We start from the raw sequence: 18,934 nt of genomic DNA, 5'->3' as shown, positions 1-18,934 counted from the left end.
ATAAAGCTAGTCGGTGGCATCTCACATGATTTTGATACTGTTTAGAGTTTAGTTAGAATTATGAACTTTATTTAACGAAGGAAAATTTCTCAACAAAGCCTGCATAACGAAATTCTATGTACGTTTAGTATCTAGACAGGGTGAGTTTTTTTTCATTTTAAACTTCTTTGGTCTGTTTGGCTTCTCTATACAAGAAAATTTGAACCACTACATCAAAAGTTTCCTTGTTCTTTGGAAATCGGTTGTAGTGGTTCAATCTTGAAAGTTCGTGTCCTTACAAGAAAAGTCTTTCTGCGTTCGATATCAGGCAAGTCGTTTTTTGTTGAAATAGGAAAGGTGCGTCACCCTGTATGCAAGGATAATGATGCACGCGGTGATGTAACCTGCATCTGTTTATCTATATCGCGGTTATAATTTTATTTATTCTTAAACGAAAATCATTTGCGAATGAGTCGCCAGTGAGTGCGGTTGTACATATTTCGTTAGTATGAAGCGCGTTTCTTCCACGTGGACAGGGTAAGTTTTGATTACTTTTACGAACGATAGAGTGGTGCATGCAGTACTCTCATCCAGTGTCTTGCGAATAATTAAATCAAAAACCGCCCCCATACGTAAATCTTAATTTTGGAAGGTAGTAGAGGATTGGCAAATATTTTTGGAACGAAATACATGGATCCGTCTTATACCTCTGATGGTGGATTTTTTTAGAGTCAATCCACTTCAATTGTCAACGACATCTTTGAGACAGAGGCCGTAGAATAATCGCAATACTGTTCGAGAAGTACAAACGTTCTTGTGTGATTTCTAATTAAAATTGGAGATAGCCAACACCATTCTAGAACATAATACAGGGGGGTAATTTAGTGGTTTCTATTTGTCAGAAAATGTCACTACGTTTTCACTTGGGGTTCCTAATTAAACCACCACCAACACCACATTGCCATGGAAAACAGGGTGCGTCAAATACTTCCACCTTTATTGCTTCTGATGATTTTTGTTTAGTTAACTCACTTGGATTGTCACCGATTTTTTGGAAATGGAGGGGGTAAGGCCATGGAATGATCCCGGTGCTGTCCCGAGAAGTACCCTAATTGGTAGATAAAGTCATCGCGTTTTCATATGGGATTCTCATAACAGGGTGAGTTTTTTTTTCATTTTAAACATTAGGATCTCGGAAACCGTAAGACATAGGGATTCGGTTAAATGAGGAAAGAGTTGTAGTTTTAAGAGCTTATTCAAGATATGCTTTTGTTTTTTTTTTTAAAATTCACAGTTTACTAGATATGAGCGAAAAACAGATTTAGAGATTTTTCATTTAACTGTTGTAGAATCGTTAGTATTAGAAATACAGAAATATGCAAAGAACAAAAATTGTATATTTGTTTCCGCTTAATAAGATACATTTATTAATATTTATTCTTCTTTTATAATTTTCTAGCTATAACGCAAACTTACATTTTTTTAGATGGTAATCATAGTTGGCGGTGACATTTTTAAAAAGTGCATTTTTTTCTGTTTACAATGGTATAAGGTTCATTGTACTTACTTAGACAATAAACATGATAAAGAACTTTTTGTATTATTAAGAGTAGTAAGAACAGATTTTGCCATGGGAAACATTTTTGTTCTCTTAATTACTGTCTATTATAATATTTAACTTGCAGTTAGTTGTGCAGCGGGGCACCGTTGTGTTGAAACCAGTTTAAATTACGTCGTTTTTCCAAATCTAACCCATCCTACATATCTTGAAATTCATTTGGTAGAAAATGAAGATAGGTAACATTGGCTTGCCCAATTTTCGTCGTAAATGAAAGGTACCTATCTCACTAGATATTGTTTTCCATGGCCAACTCAGTTTACTTACCTCTCAATAATACGAAAATTACTGCAGGGCGTTTATTTATTAAAGTACATTTATTTAATTATTTATTTATTCATGTTCATGTTAGGGTGTAAAGCACTTACAATTGTCAAAAAAGGTTTACATGGAAAAGTGTATATAACATAACAAGTCAAAAACATAACAAATAAACAATAATACATCAACACTAAATCACACTACTAACTTACATCTAACATGTTTGTAAGTTTCGCATGATCCTCAAATTCATCCAGGGTGTAAAAAGCATGTTCAGTTAGGAATTTTTTAACGACACATTTAAATTTGGATTCGGTAATTCCTTAATATGAACAGGAATAAGATTAGCAAGCCTTATATCATTATAAAGAGAAAAATTTGTCCTTTTTAAAAATATAAAAGCCATCTATAACTACCATTTAAAAAAATTAAAGTTTGTATTATATCTCAAACACTTGGATGGTCGCCCATTTCTTGGAAATTTAGGGGGTAAGGTCATGGAATGATACCGGTGCTGTCCGGGAAGTACCCTAATTGGTAGATGAGGTCATCGCTTTTTCATTTATGAGATTCTCAACATAAAGTGCAGATGGTCAACACCAGATTGGCATGGAACACAGGGTGCGTCAAATACTTCCACCTTTATTGCTTCTGATGATTTTTGATTAGTTAACTCACTTGGATTGTCACCGATTTCTTGGAAATGGAAGGGGTAAGGCCATGGAGTGATCCCGGTGCTGTCCGAGAAGTACCCTAATTGGTAGATGATGTCATCGCTTTTTCATTTATGAGATTCTCAACATAAAGTGCAGATGGTCAACACCAGATTGGCATGGAACACAGGGTGCGTCAAATACTTCCACCTTTATTGCTTCTGATGATTTTTGTTTAGTTAACTCACTTGGATTGTCACCGATTTTTTGGAAATGGAGGGGGTAAGGCCATGGAGTGATCCCGGTNTTTTTTTTTTTTTTTTTTTTTGACAGGTGGGGAAATGCATTACGCACACTCCGGATAGAAGTCCGGAGTAGTGTGGGACTCTCCCATTATCTGGGTATACCCACTAAAACCCCACCTGAGGCTTCGGCATCTATGGCCATTAGCCTTTATACTTACACTAAGGTACTATAATATCACAGTTTCTGAACACACAACACAAGACAGGCGTGATTACATTTACTTATTTACTACACAAATATACATAAAGACAAAAATTTAAAAATATCACAGATGGTTTGCAATGCCAATTTGTTGGATGAACGCGAGAGTATTTTTACATTGCTCTTCATTTTTGAAGTTATTTTCCCATATCGGGTTTATATTAAATATCACACGTACATTCATATACTGCGGACAAATAGAAATAATGTGATGTGGTGTTAAATTAACACCACATTGTTCGCATAATGGCCGTTCTTCACCTGCCAACAAATACCCCTGAGTGAGAGCAGTATGCCCCAGACGGAGTCTGTACAGCCTGATCAAGTTCAAACGTCTAACGTCGATATAGAATAGCGGATCCAGACTAGGTTTGATCCTTTTCAAAGCCGTATCAGACTCCGACCACTGCTCACTCCACCGCTCATAGATTTTACTTTTCACAAGTCCACGCCGTGCAGTAGATGACATACTCGTGAAGTCAATATTCTCCAATTGGAGGTGGTTTAATACCTCTCTAGCCCTAACACCTAACGATCTACATCTGTATAGACGAGCAATGGTAGTCGCATCAGTAAGAGATCTAAAATTTGGATGTTTATCATCTAACCTTACTTTTATATAGTAGTTTGCAACAATCTGTTTCCGGCGAAGAGCTAGAGGGGGAATATTTGCCTCGACGTAGAGCGATGGAACTGGACTTTTTGGATATGCTCCCAAAGAATATCGAATAGCCAGGTTCTGAATCTTATCAAGTTCCCCAAGCAAAGCATTATTGCCACACGTAGAGTACGCTGCACTGCACATCCATAATCCATCCTTGATAGGATGAGAGCCTTATATATATCCAGTAGGGTCTTAGGGTGAGCTCCCCACCTATGATGAGCGAGAACTCTGATGATGTTCAGCGATTTTCTACATGTAGCAGTAACATTATTTAAATGCTTTGACCACCGTAATTCCCTGTCAAAGGTAAGCCCGAGAAACTTGACTTCCTGAACAACACTGATTACACGATCATTCATTAGTAGCACAGGATCATAGTGCGGTCTACGGAGTCGGCAAAAGTGGACAGCCTTTGTCTTTTCCTCCGACAGCACAAACCCGACCGCATTGGCGTTACTACAGATTTTGTTTATGGCCACTTGTAGACTTCGAGTTATTGCACCGACCGTCTTACCAGAACAACAAACCATTAAATCATCAACATACAAGCATTTATCAATCATCCCCTCAACACCTTTAGCTATTTCGTTTATGGCGATGCCAAACAGGGAACAGCTAAGTGTTGACCCCTGCGGCACACCATTTTCTAAAACATACTCTTTTGAGTGGATGTCACCGATTCTTACAACAAACTTTCTGTTCTCTAGAAAGGATTGTATAAATTTTGGTAACTTCCCTCGAAGATTGTATTTATACATATTCTGCAATATTCCATATCACCAAGTCATGTCGTAAGCGCCCTTTATATCAAAGAAAACCGCAAGCAGGTGTTCACCACTGTCAAATGCACTCAGAATTCTATCGGTCAATTTGACCAAATGGTCAGCCGTTGCCCGTCCCTTCCGAAAACCCGTTTGATAAGGTACGTATATATTATTATCTTCAAGAAATGTTTGCAGCCGCACATTAACCATTTTCTCTAGCAGTTTTCCCAAGCAAGACGTTAAACTAATTGGGCGATAACTTTGTGCCAGCAACGGATCTTTTCCAGGTTTCGGTATAGGAATGACAACGGCCTGTTTCCATTCCGAGGGGTAAGTATGTTCATTCCAACAATTATTAAAGAAATTTAATATACTTTGTTGCATTTCAGGAGTACAGTGATGAAACATCTGGTTGTGGATTTCGTCTTCTCCCGGTGAACATAACTTGGTGTTACGGATAGCGATATTCAACTCTTCTAAGGTAAACGGAGTATTATAATTTAAGTTTTCGTTAGTATCAAAAATAATAGGAATGGATTCTTTATGTTGTTTAGTGTGAAGAAATGTATCCGCATAATTTTTGGAGCTACTAACTTGGTAAAATTGGGTTGCTATGATATCCGATATATCCTCTGGTTTATTTGTGATTTGTCCCTCTGAATCTCGCAAGAAGGCCAGACTATTGCAACCAATTTTACCTGATACGGCTCCAACCTTTTTCCACACTTCCTTGCTAGTAGTGTCCGGTGTAATCGTAGACACGTATTGATTCCTCATTAAGGAAATATAACTATTTGACTTACCACAAAATTTACAACCCCTTCAATCGAATACTGCAACTTAGGTAGGAGCGAATTTTCATAAAACTTACGAATTTCTAATAGGGGAGGAGATTTTACTTATACTTGGCAAATGAGGGATTGCTTGTAGTTCTTTATAATTTAATTCATTAAGGAAATATAACTATTTGACTTACCACAAAATTTACAACCCCTTCAATCGAATACTGCAACTTAGGTAGGAGCGAATTTTCATAAAACTTACGAATTTCTAGGGGACGAGATTTTACTTATACTTGGCAAATGAGGGGTTGCTTGTAGTTCTTTTTAATTTAATTCATTAAGGAAATATAAATATTTGACTTACCACAAAATTTACAACCCCTTCAATCGAATACTGCAACTTAGGTAGGAGCGAATTTTCATTAAACTTACGAATTTCTAATACGGGACGAGATTTTACTTATACTTGGCAACTGAGGGGTTGCTTGTAGTTCTTTTTAATTTAATTCATTAAGGAAATATAAATATTTGACCGACCACAAAATTTACAACCCCTTCAATCGAATACTGCAACTTAGGTAGGAGCGAATTTTCATAAAACATACGAATTTCTAATAGGGGACGAGATTTTACTTATACTTGGCAAATGAGGGGTTGCTTGTAGTTCTTTTTAATTTAATTCATTAAGGAAATATAAATATTCGACCGACCACAAAATTTACAACCCCTTCAATCGAATACTGCAACTTAGGTAGGAGCGAATTTTCATAAAACTTACGAATTTCTAATAGGGGACGAGATTTTACTTATACTTGGCAACTGAGGGGTTGCTTGTAGTTCATTTTAATTTAATTCATTAAGGAAATATAACTATTTGACTTACCACAAAATTTACAACCCCTTCAATCGAATACTGCAACTTAGGTAGGACCGAATTTTCTTAAAACTTACGAATTTCTAATACGGGACGAGATTTTACTTATACTTGGCAAATGAGGGGTTGCTTGTAGTTCTTTATAATTTAATTCATTAAGGAAATATAAATATTCGACCGACCACAAAATTTACAACCCCTTCAATCGAATACTGCAACTTAGGTAGGAGCGAAATTTCATAAAACTTACGAATTTCTAATAGGGGACTAGATTTTACTTATACTTGGCAAATGAGGGGTTGGTTGTAGTTCTTTTTAATTAAATTCATTAAGGAAATATAAATATTTGACTCACCACATAATTTACAACCCCTTCAATCGAATACTGCAACTTAGGTTGGACCGAATTTTCTTAAAACTTACGAATTTCTAATACGGGACGAGATTTTACTTATACTTGGCAACTGAGGGGTTGCTTGCAGTTCATTTTAATTTAATTCATTAAGGAAATATAAATATTTGACCGACCACAAAATTTACAACCCCTTCAATCGAATACTGCAACTTAGGTAGGACCGAATTTTCTTAAAACTTACGAATTTCTAATACGGGACGAGATTTTACTTATACTTGGCAACTGAGGGGTTGCTTGTAGTTCTTTTTAATTTAATTCATTAAGGAAATATAAATATTTGACCGACCACAAAATTTACAACCCCTTCAATCGAATACTGCAACTTAGGTAGGAGCGAATTTTCATAAAACATACGAATTTCTAATAGGGGACGAGATTTTACTTATACTTGGCAAATGAGGGGTTGCTTGTAGTTCTTTTTAATTTAATTCATTAAGGAAATATAAATATTTGACCGACCACAAAATTTACAACCCCTTCAATCGAATACTGCAACTTAGGTAGGACCGAATTTTCTTAAAACTTACGAATTTCTAATACGGGACGAGATTTTACTTATACTTGGCAACTGAGGGGTTGCTTGTAGTTCTTTATAATTTAATTCATTAAGGAAATATAAATTTTTGACCGACCACAAAATTTACAACCCCTTCAATCGAATACTGCAACTTAGGTAGGACCGAATTTTCTTAAAACTTACGAATTTCTAATACGGGACGAGATTTTACTTAAACTTGGCAACTGAGGGGTTGCTTGTAGTTCATTTTAATTTAATTCATTAAGGAAATGTAAATATTTGACCGACCACAAAATGTACAACCCCTTCAATCGAATACTGCAACTTAGGTAGGACCGAATTTTCATTAAACTTACGAATTTCTAGGGGACGAGATTTTACTTATACTTGGCAAATGAGGGGTTGCTTGTAGTTCTTTTTAATTTAATTCATTAAGGAAATGTAAATATTTGACCGACCACAAAATGTACAATCCCTTCAATCGAATACTGCAACTTAGGTAGGACCGAATTTTCATTAAACTTACGAATTTCTAGGGGACGAGATTTTACTTATACTTGGCAAATGAGGGGTTGCTTGTAGACCTTTTTAATTTAATTGATTAAGGAAATATAAATATTTGACTTACCACAAAATTTACAACCCCTTCAATCGAATACTGCAACGTAGGTAGGAGCCAATTTTCATAAAACTTACGAATTTTTAATACGGGACGAGACTTTACTTATAGTTGGCAACTGTAGGGTTGCTTGTAGATCTTTTTAATTTAATTGATTAAGGAAATATAAATATTTGACTTACCACAAAATTTACAACCCCTTCAATCGAATACTGCAACGTAGGTAAGAGCGAATTTTCTTAAAACTTACGAATTTCTATTACGGGACGAGATTTTACTTATACTTGGTAACTGGAGGGTTGCTTGTAGATCTTTTTAATATAATTGATTAAGGAAATATAAATATTTGACTTACCACAAAATTTACAACCCTTTCAATCGAATACTGTAACGAAGGTAGGAGCGAATTTTCTTAAAACTTAGGAATTTCTAATACGGGACGAGATTTTACTTATACTTGGCCACTGGAGGGTTGCTTGTAGATGTTTTTAATTTAATTGATTAAGGAAATGTAAATATTTGACCTACCACAAAATTTGCAACCCCTTCAACGAATACTGCTACGTAGGTAGGTTTTGGAAATATGGTAAATAAAATAAAGTTCGTTCAATTCCGTTTTTCCCTCCTTCTGAAAAAGCGTCACGGGAAGATAGCGAAACCACGAGTGAGTGCGGTGCCGCCGAGAATAGAACAAGTAAATTCACCGGTAAGTGACGCTGTCCCAATATTTATTTACCTAATTTACCATTAACGAACGAACGGGAAAATTTGGTTACAAACATAAAATTGGTAGCAGAGCGTGGTTTCTTAGCTTAAAACGGATTTTGGGGAATAACGAATAATTATACGATATATGAATAAGGATTGATTTGATTTAATTGATTGTAAATTGCAACGAAATAATTGAGGTGTGTTAGTTCATATCCCAATTCTTAATTTTAATTATTACCTATTGTGTACAATCTTTTTGAATTCGTACATCTTACAACTCCTTTTGAAGGAACCGTATGTTATCTATATAGTTCAGTTGTGACATCGGCTGGGTATTCACGATCCAGAACGAATAATTTGCAGTTATCGATAATTTTACATATTTCATTTATAATATAAGGCAAATGGCTTCGCCTAGCGAGGAAGATAAGGCTCTATTTATGAAATATACGGGTTACAAGGAGCGTTTATGGCGCAAATTGCAAGACTGCTTATATGCATTAACAAAACAATTACCTCAAAGTTTAGTGCAATTTAAGGTGAGGGTTAAAGAAAGGACGCGATGATTTCACGGCGGTTTTGGACAAATTATTTCTATTATCTAATAAACATAAAGAATTCAATACTGATGTCGTTCAATTAGAATCCAGCTTTGATGGTATTTATTATGAAATATTAGTATTCGCTGGTGAATATAGTAGACCGTTAGGTGATACTCAACCCTCGGTATCTATTACGACACCTGTGAAGAAAGAATTATCATTACGGGATGTAAATTTAATGAAGTTCGATGGTAGTCCTGAGAAATTCCCCGCATTTAGGGCAATGTATGATGCAATGGTCCATAATATGTCATATTCGGATGTCGAAAAATTCACTATATTAATTAATCATTTGGGGGATAAGTGCTACGTGGGTAGTAGTGTTTTCATAAAAATTACGAATTTTTAAACGGGATGGGATTTTACTTGTACTTGGCAACTGGAGGGTTGCTTGTAGATCTTTTTAGTATATGTAATTGATTAAGGAAATATAAATATTTGACTTACCACAAAATTTGCAACCCCTTCAATCGCATACTGCTACGTAGGTACGAGCGAATGTTCTTAAAACTTACGAATTTCTAATACGGGACGAGATTTTACTTGTGCTTGGTAACTGAAGGGTTGCTAGTAGATCTTTTTAATATAATTGATTAAGGAAATATAAATATTTGATTTGCTACAACATTTACAACCCCTTCAATCTAATACTGCATCGTAGGTAGGAAAGAATTTTCATAAAAATTACGAATTTTTAAACGGGATGGAGTTTTACTGATATTTGGGAAGGGAAGGGTTGTTTGTGCATCTTTTTAGTATAATTGATTATGCTGTGTGGATTTAAATAATGGTAGAACCCAAAACATCAAGAACTTTCGAGATTAGGTGATTGCATCAAAAGTCCCCCTCGTCTAAATAAAAACCGTATAATACAAATCATTTTTGTGTGCCTCCATATGTTACGGTGAAATTATAATTAATGCGGCAATTATTCATAATCACCGATAAATCTGATAAATTTAGGGTACGTTTCCTTTCAAAACTTTAGGAGAAGGGAAACTGCCTTTTATGAAGATATTGAATTTAATAAAAATCATTCCGAGGGCTGTTCAAAAAATGTTCCTTCAATTGTTCACATTTAACAGTTATGAATAATGACCGCATTAATTGCTTTGAGCGTAGTACGTAAATTCAAATTTGGGCGTAATAAAAACACAGGTCAGCCTTTCGACATGTGTTTTTATAGTCAGTTCTTCTCTTACACTGAAGCGGACGACTGAAAGTTTGTGAAAAGAAATGGGATTTTTGACTATATCTTTTGATGTCGTCCATTCTTAAAAATTCTGGATCTATACATTTTGTCGAAAAAATGGTTTGTCCGAAATCGACCGAGAAAAAACCTCTTTGGTCTTTTTGGCTTCTCTATATACAAGAAAATTTGAACCACTACATCAAAAGTTTCTCTTTTCTTTGGAAATCGGTTAATTGTTGTAGTGGTTCAATCTTGAAAGTTCTTGTCCTTATAAGAAAAGTCTTTCTGCGTTCGATATCAGGCAAGTCGTTTTTCGTTGAAATAGAAAAGGTCACCCTGTATGCAAGGATAATGATGCACGTGGTGATGTAACCTGCATCTGTTTATCTATATCGCGGTTATAATTTTATTTATTCTTAAACGCAAATCATTTGCGAATGAGTCGCCCGTGAGTGCGCTTGTACATATTCCGTTAGTATGAAGCGCGGTTTCTTCCACGTGGAGAGGGTAAGTTTTGATTGACTTTTCTTGCATTTAACGTCACGTCTATGCTTCCCTACTTCGACGACAGTAAGGATAATCCGTGGTTGATCAAAATTTTGCTTTTACTAGTGTGAAGTCATTCGATTTATTCATTCTTATTGAGTATTAATTACAGTTTTTAGGTATATCCGATAGCCTTCGTGCCAGACGTTAGCATTGCTTAAGAAATATTTTATGTGTCACGCTATTTACTACCCCTTTTATTTGTTTGTTTGTGTTGTTGTCTGTTACAGATTGGTAGAAAGCATCCTTATTGAGCTGAAAAAGGTCGCAAGTTCGAAAACTAATTTTTTTTATTTCGTCCACTCCTTGATTAACGTTTGATTACACACTCGTTTTCGTATTACATTTGCTTGTAGCTTATAGCAAAGAATAAGTTACTCTTTGCTTATAGCTCCGTTGTTTTCTGCGAAAGCCTGTTTTGATATCTAATATTTTCTCTGGTCCCATTTTACTAAAAATCAATTTAACTTCAAATGTTGGCTAAAAATTAATGTAATTCACACCCCCCTCACCCCCGAAATTCGTCTCAACCGACCTCTACTTTGTCTGAGCTTACCGTGTACTTATCTCAATGTAATTTTGTTCCTTTTCCCCAAAGTAAACGTAACGCGTTCAGTTTTTATTGTCAAGTAAATCGAGGAATTTTGTAATCATATTTCAGATTTCAGGAGAGGTTTCCATTAAAAATTCGTTTAAAAAGGTAAAAAACTTTGTAAAGAATAAAGCTAGTCGGTGGCATCTCACATGATTTTGATACTGTTTAGAGTTTAGTTAGAATTATGAACTTTATTTAACGAAGGAAAATTTCTCAACAAAGCCTGCATAACGAAATTCTATGTACGTTTAGTATCTAGACAGGGTGATTTTTTTTCATTTTAAACTTCTTTGGTCTGTTTGGCTTCTATATACAAGAAAATTTGAACCACTACATCAAAAGTTTCCTTGTTCTTTGGAAATCGGTTGTAGTGGTTCAATCTTGAAAGTTCGTGTCCTTATAAGAAAAGTCTTTCTGCGTTCGATATCAGGCAAGTCGTTTTTTGTTGAAATAGGAAAGGTGATGCACGCGGTGATGTAACCTGCATCTGTTTATCTATATCGCGGTTATAATTTTATTTATTCTTAAACGAAAATCATTTGCGAATGAGTCGCCAGTGAGTGCGGTTGTACATATTTCGTTAGTATGAAGAGCGTTTCTTCCACGTGGACAGGGTAAGTTTTGATTACTTTTACGAACGATAGAGTGGTGCATGCAGTATTCTCATCCAGTGTCTTGCGAATAATTAAATCAAAAACCGCCCCCATACGTAAATCTTAATTTTGGAAGGTAGTAGAGGATTGGCAAATATTTTTGGAACGAAATACATGGATCCGTCTTATACCTCTGATGGTGGATTTTTTTAGAGTCAATCCACTTCAATTGTCAACGACATCTTTGAGACAGAGGCCGTAGAATAATCGCAATACTGTTCGAGAAGTACAAACGGTCTTGTGTGATTTCTAATTAAAATTGGAGATAGCCAACACCATTCTAGAACATAATACAGGGGTGTAATTTAGTGGTTTCTATTTGTCAGAAAATGTCACTACGTTTTCACTTGGGGTTCCTAATTAAACCACCACCAACACCACATTGCCATGGAAAACAGGGTGCGTCAAATACTTCCACCTTTATTGCTTCTGATGATTTTTGTTTAGTTAACTCACTTGGATTGTCACCGATTTTTTGGAAATGGAGGGGGTAAGGCCATGGAATGATCCCGGTGCTGTCCCGAGAAGTACCCTAATTGGTAGATAAAGTCATCGCGTTTTCATATGGGATTCTCATAACAGGGTGAGTTTTTTTTTCATTTTAAACATTAGGATCTCGGAAACCGTAAGACATAGGGATTCGGTTAAATGAGGAAAGAGTTGTAGTTTTAAGAGCTTATTCAAGATATGCTTTTGTTTTTTTTTAAAATTCACAGTTTACTAGATATGAGCGAAAAACAGATTTAGAGATTTTTCATTTAACTGTTGTAGAATCGTTAGTATTAGAAATACAGAAATATGCAAAGAACAAAAATTGTATATTTGTTTCCGCTTAATAAGATACATTTATTAATATTTATTCTTCTTTTATAATTTTCTAGCTATAACGCAAACTTACATTTTTTTAGATGGTAATCATAGTTGGCGGTGACATTTTTAAAAAGTGCATTTTTTTCTGTTTACAATGGTATAAGGTTCATTGTACTTACTTAGACAATAAACATGATAAAGAACTTTTTGTATTATTAAGAGTAGTAAGAACAGATTTTGCCATGGGAAACATTTTTGTTCTCTTAATTAGTGTCTATTATAGTATTTAACTTGCAGTTAGTTGTGCAGCGGGGCACCGTTGTGTTGAAACCAGTTTAAATTACGTCATTTTTCCAAATCTAACCCAATCTATATATCTTGAAATTCATTTGGTAGAAAATGAAGATAGGTAACATTGGCTTGCCCAATTTTCGTCGTAAATGAAAGGTACCTATCTCACTAGATATTGTTTTCCATGGCCAACTCAGTTTACTTACCTCTCAATAATACGAAAATTACTGCAGGGCGTTTATTTATTAAAGTACATTTATTTATTTATTTATTTATTCATGTTCATGTTAGGGTGCAAAGCACTTACAATTGTCAAAAAAGGTTTACATGTAAAAGTGTGTATAACATAAGTCAAAAATGGAAGAAACAAACAATAATACATTAACACTAAATCACACTACTAACTTACATCTAACATGTTTGTAAGTTTCGCATGATCCCCAAATTCATCCAGGGTGTAAAAAGCATGTTCAGTTAGGAATTTTTAACGACACATTTAAATTTGGTATGGTATTCGGTAATTCCTTGATATGAACAGAAATAAGATTAGCAAGACTTATATCATTATAAAGAGAAAGATTTGTCCTTTTTAAAAATATCAAAGCCAACTATAACTACCATTTTAAAAATTTAAGTTTGTATTATATCTCAAACACTTGGATTGTCGCCCATTTCTTGGAAATTTAGGGGGTAAGGCCATGGAATGATCCCGGTGCTGTCCGAGAAGTACCCACAAACGGGAACATCCTCGAGTGCGTCAGGATAAATAAGGATGGAGACTGCCTGTTTGGAGCGATTGGGCATCAACTGAGGGGATTCCCAGTGACATCAGAACCTCACAGGAAATTAACATCACATTCCATCAGGGAAAACCTGGAAGATTTCCCCCACAGTTGATAGGAAACGTAGTGAAACTAGAACCCGGTATGAACAATATGCCAATATGGAGGAAAATATCGAAGCATACCTCAGGGACCACAGAAAGCAGGGATTCTGGGGAGGATACGAGTCACTGGTGGCGGCGGCCAGTACGTACAACAGTGAGATAGCGGATTACGAGGAAGGAGAGGGAAGCATGTTATAGAACCAAGAGCAACAACGGGAGCCACAGGTCACTGCCACTTAGCATACAGATTAGGGAGTAGCAATGCCCGGAACCACTATGATAGCGTGATGCGGGCAGAAAACTTGATAGGGAGGTAGAAGAGGAAGAGGAGGAATACCGACGAACGCGAGTGTTAGGCGAATACGAAGAAGCGAGAGGAGCCGCTGCCCCTAACGAATACAGTCTTAGTATGGTATCCGGAAAGAGTGCCTCGCAGAGGAGAAGATAAAACCAGGATAGGAGCCAAGATATAGAAGGAGACAGCAGCATGAGGGTAACCACGTTGAATGTGCAAGGGGCAAGCGACCCAAGGAAAAGGCAGCTAATTGACGATTAATTAAGGAAACAAGGAATAGATGTAGCCAGTCTACAGGAAACCAAACTAGCAAGTGGGATGGCTGCGACAAGGAACTACGACTGGTGGATAGATGGAGGGAAGAAGGAGAGAACCAGCAGGGGTACGGCAATCGTAATAAAGAAGTGCCGAGGCATTGAGGTAGAGAAATTTGAAGAAAAAAGCGAGAGTATATCCAGCACAAGCGACCAATTACAACTACCGACACTACTGGCGTACGCGGACAACCTACTCGTAATCGCGAATAAGTTAGAAGACATTGAGGACTTCGTCCAAACCAGCGAGGTATACCTGGAAATGGTCGCCTCATAAATAAACAACGAAAAGAGCTACATGATGATAATGATAAGAGACCTACGAAGCAACACCCAGTACAAAGAAAGAGACAAGATCGCAATAGCCGGGAAGGAGATAACTATGAAGCACAAGATTAAATATCTGGGAGCGTACATAAGCAGCACACTTAGCAAGCACAACAGTGTGAAAGACAGAATAACCAACGCATTCAGAATCACACATGGAATTCGGAACTTCATACGAGAGAAGAAAATACCGGCCAGCTTGAAAATGATGATTTACAACACGATCATAGCACCGACAATCTTATACGGAGTTAACACTTCAGTTCTAACAAGAAGTAACAGACGAACTTTGAGGAGGCCGGAGCGGAAGGCATTTAGGATACTGATGGAAAACAGTAACCTTACAAGAAAGAATATAAGGCAATTACTAGAGGGAAAGACGATCACCAGAAGACTGAAGAGAGGAGGCAGATGAGATACTGGGGACATATACCATATCCTACGGACTGCCAAGAAAATATGTGCCTCGGAATGGAAGGTAGGTCGACTCTGCTTCACATGGGACACCACCATAGACCAAACGATAACGGCCTCGGGGATTCTCATGAGAAGAAGGGAAGAGTGGAGCAGAGACAAGCATCAAATGAAGAAAGAAAACAGAAGAATACTGGAGGTGGGGGGAATCACACATAAGCACAAGTAGCCAAGAGGAGGAGGAAGAGGGGACGACAGAAAATAACGCAGGGAGAGGACATTAAAAAGGGGAAGAACAGGGGGGAAAACAGGGAAGGGAACGATACCAAAGGATAGGAACATCGGAAACAAATGAACGCCTGGAGAAGAAGGTATCACTAGAAAGCAGAGTTCCCTCTAAGGCAGATATACCAGTGGCGAAGCTGTGGCCGTACCCGTTCGGGTTGGATAACACCCAGTTATCCGCCCCCCCAATCCACAAACTCCACATTGTTTAGCATATGTCGCGGCCCAGCGCGATGGCAACAAAGTAGTGGTGAAACGTCCCTGATAGTGCCTACCAGAGACGCATCCTCTCGACAGTTTACTAAATCCTGGGAGAGGCGGCGACGACAGGCATATGTCAAAGTTTCAAGTTTCAGTTTCAAGTTTCACTTGGATTGTCACCGAATTTTTGGAAATGGAGGGGGCAAGGCCATGGAATGATCCCGGTGCTGTCCGAGAAGTACCCTACTTGGTAGATAAGGTCAACGCGTTTTCATATGAGATTCTCAATTTAAAATGCAGTTGGTCACCACCACATTGGCATGGAACACAGGGTGCGTCAAATACTTCCACCTTTACTGCTTCTGATGATTTTTGTTTAGTTAACTCACTTGGGTTGTCACCGATTTTTTGGAAATGGAGGGGGTAAAGCCATGGAATGATCCCGGTGCTTTCCGCAGAAAGTACCTAATTAGGTAGATAAGGTCATCGCGTTTTCATATGGGATTTCTCATAACAGGGTGAGTTTTTTTTTCATTTTAAACCATTAGGATCTCGGAAACCGTAAGCATAGGGGATTCGGTTAATGAGGACGAGTTGTAGTTTTAAACAGCTTTATTCAAGATACTGCTTTTGCTTTTTTTTTAAAAATTCAGCAGTTTACTAGATATGAGCGAAAAAACAGATTTAGCGATTTTTCATTTAACTGTTGTAGATTCGGTTTAGTATTAGAAATACAGAAATATGCAAAGAAGCAAAAAATTGTATATTTGTTTCCGCTTATAAGATACATTTTACTTAATATTTATTCTTCTTTTATAATTTTTCCTAGCTAATAACGCAAAACTTCATTTTTTTAGATGGTATCATAGTTGGCGTGACTTTTTTAAAAAGTGCATTTTTTTCTGTTACAAATGATATAAGGTTATTGTTTTTAGTTAGACATAAACACGATAAGAACTTTTTGCTATTATTAAGAGTAGTAAGAACAGATTTTGGCCATGGGAACATTTTTGTTCTTCTTAATTTACTGTCTATTATAATATTTAACTTGCAGTTAGTTTGTGCAGCGGGGCACCGTTGTGTTGAAACCAGTTTAAATTACGTCGTTTTCCAAATCTAACCTATCCTACATCATCTTGAATTCATTTGGTAGCAAATGGAAGATAGGTAACATTGCTTGCCCAATTTTCGTCCGTAAATGAAAGGTACCTATCTCACTAGATATTTTTTCCAGGCCAACTCAGTTTACTTACCTCTCAATAATACGAAAATTACTGCAAGGGGCGTTTATTTATTAAAGTACATTTTTTATTTTATTTATTTATTCATGTTCATGTTAGCAGGTGGTAAAACACTTACAAATTGTCAAAAAAGGTTTACATGGAAACGTGTATATAACATAACAAGTCAAAAACAGAACAAATAAACAATAATACTCAACACTAATCCACACTACTAAACTTCAATCTAAGCATGTTTGTAGTTTCGCATGAATCCTCAAATTTCATCATGGGGTGTAAAAAAACATGTTCAGTTTAGGAATTTTTTTAACGACACATTTAAATTTGGTCATGGTATTGGTAATTCCTTGATATGAACAGGATAAGATTAGCAAGCCTTATATCGATTATAAAGAGAAAAATTTTGTCTTTTTAACAACCATAATGTTCAAAAGCCAACTATAACTACATTTAAAAAATTAAAGTTTGGTATTATAACTCAAACACTTGGATTGTCGCCGATTTTCTTGGAAATGGAGGGAGTAAGGCCATGGAATGATCCCGGTGCTGTCCGAGAAGTACCCCTTTGTAGATAATGGTCAACGCGTTTTCAATATGAGATTCTCATTTAAAATTCGCTTGGTCACCACCACATTGGCATGGAATACAGGGTGGCGTCATACTTCCACCATTATTTCTTATGATGAATTATTGTTTAGTTAACTCACTTGGATTGTCACCGATTTTTTGGAAATGGAGGGAATAAGACCATGGAATGATCCCGATGCTGTCCGAGAAGTACCCTAATTGGTAGATAAGGTCAACGCGTTTTCATATGAGATTCTCAATTTAATATTCAGTTGGTCACCACCACATTGGCATGGAATACAGGGTGCGTCAAATACTTCCACCATTATTGCTTCTGATGATTATTGTTTAGTTAACTCACGTGGATTGTCACCGATTTTTTGGAAATGGAGGGAGTAAGGCCATGGAATGATCCCGGTGCTGTCCGAGAAGTACCCTAATTGGTAGATAAGGTCAACGCGTTTTCATATGAGATTCTCAATTTAAAAAAATTCAGTTGGTCACCACCACATTGGCATGGAATACAGGGTGCGTCAAATACTTCCACCATTATTGCTTCTGATGATTATTGTTTAGTTAACTCACGTGGATTGTCACCGATTTTTTGGAAATGGAGGGAGTAAGGCCATGGAATGATCCCGGTGCTGTCCGAGAAGTACCCTAATTGGTAGATAAGGTCAACGCGTTTTCATATGAGATTCTCAATTTAAAATTCAGTTGGTCACCACCACATTGGCATGGAATACAGGGTGCGTCAAATACTTCCACCATTATTGCTTCTGATGATTATTGTTTAGTTAACTCACTTGGATTGTCACAGATTTTTTGGAAATGGAGGGAATAAGACCATGGAATGATCCCGATGCTGTCCGAGAAGTACCCTAATTGGTAGATAAGGTCAAGTATCAAGTATCAAGTATCAAGTATCAAGTATCAAGTATCAAGTATCAAGTATCAAGTATCAAGTATCAAGTATCAAGTATCAAGTATCAAGTATCAAGTATCAAGTATCAAGTATCAAGTATCAAGTATCAAGTATCAAGTATCAAGTATCAAGTATCAAGTATCAAGTATCAAGTATCAGTATCAAGTATCAAGTATCAAGTATCAAGTATCAAGTATCAAGTATCAAGTATCAAGTATCAAGTATCAAGTATCAAGTATCAAGTATCAAGTATCAAGTATCAAGTATCAAGTATCAAGTATCAAGTATCAAGTATCAAGTATCAAGTATCAAGTATCAAGTATCAAGTATCAAGTATCATGTATCAAGTATCAAGTATCAAGTATCAAGTATCAAGTATCAAGTATCAAGTATCAAGTATCAAGTATCAAGTATCAAGAATCAAAT

The 18,934-nt window shown here is 36.4% G+C and overlaps 1 protein-coding gene and 3 long non-coding RNA genes across 7 annotated transcripts; all 4 read left to right on the top strand.

Annotated features, from left to right (window-relative positions):
* Positions 1 to 858: 858 nt before the first annotated feature.
* On the top strand, positions 859 to 1,673 carry LOC116166116. The gene is made up of 3 exons (XR_004144268.1): positions 859 to 954; positions 1,003 to 1,138; positions 1,439 to 1,673. It is a non-coding gene; the product is annotated as an uncharacterized LOC116166116 (long non-coding RNA).
* Positions 1,674 to 2,276: 603 nt separating this feature from the next.
* Positions 2,277 to 13,020, top strand: LOC116166090. Of its 2 annotated transcripts, XR_004144262.1 has the most exons (4): positions 2,277 to 2,479; positions 2,528 to 2,702; positions 12,400 to 12,535; positions 12,834 to 13,020. It is a non-coding gene; the product is annotated as an uncharacterized LOC116166090 (long non-coding RNA). The 2 variants fall into 2 exon arrangements; XR_004144261.1 differs by lacking the exons at positions 2,277 to 2,479; positions 2,528 to 2,702 and adding an exon at positions 11,871 to 12,351.
* Positions 13,021 to 13,277: 257 nt separating this feature from the next.
* Positions 13,278 to 14,807, top strand: LOC116166088 (the record flags this gene model as incomplete). The annotated part of the gene is given in 1 exon segment (XM_031480920.1): positions 13,278 to 14,807. A coding segment is annotated over 1 exon segment (255 nt), but the record flags the coding sequence as incomplete, so codon positions are not given.
* A 2,827-nt stretch (positions 14,808 to 17,634) lies between these two features.
* Positions 17,635 to 18,583, top strand: LOC116166089. 3 transcript variants are annotated; one of them, XR_004144260.1, is made up of 6 exons: positions 17,635 to 17,666; positions 17,715 to 17,887; positions 17,936 to 18,026; positions 18,080 to 18,111; positions 18,160 to 18,332; positions 18,381 to 18,583. It is a non-coding gene; the product is annotated as an uncharacterized LOC116166089 (long non-coding RNA). The 3 variants fall into 3 exon arrangements; XR_004144259.1 differs by having other exon boundaries at positions 18,080 to 18,332; XR_004144258.1 differs by having other exon boundaries at positions 17,936 to 18,111.
* The last annotated feature ends 351 nt before the right edge of the window (positions 18,584 to 18,934 follow it).

This window comes from Photinus pyralis, unplaced genomic scaffold, assembly GCF_008802855.1.
Source record: "Photinus pyralis isolate 1611_PpyrPB1 unplaced genomic scaffold, Ppyr1.3 Ppyr1.4_LG3a, whole genome shotgun sequence".
Lineage (NCBI taxonomy): Eukaryota > Metazoa > Arthropoda > Insecta > Coleoptera > Lampyridae > Photinus > Photinus pyralis.
Note: the sequence above shows the minus strand (reverse complement) of the source record. Positions and strands in the feature narration are given on the sequence as shown.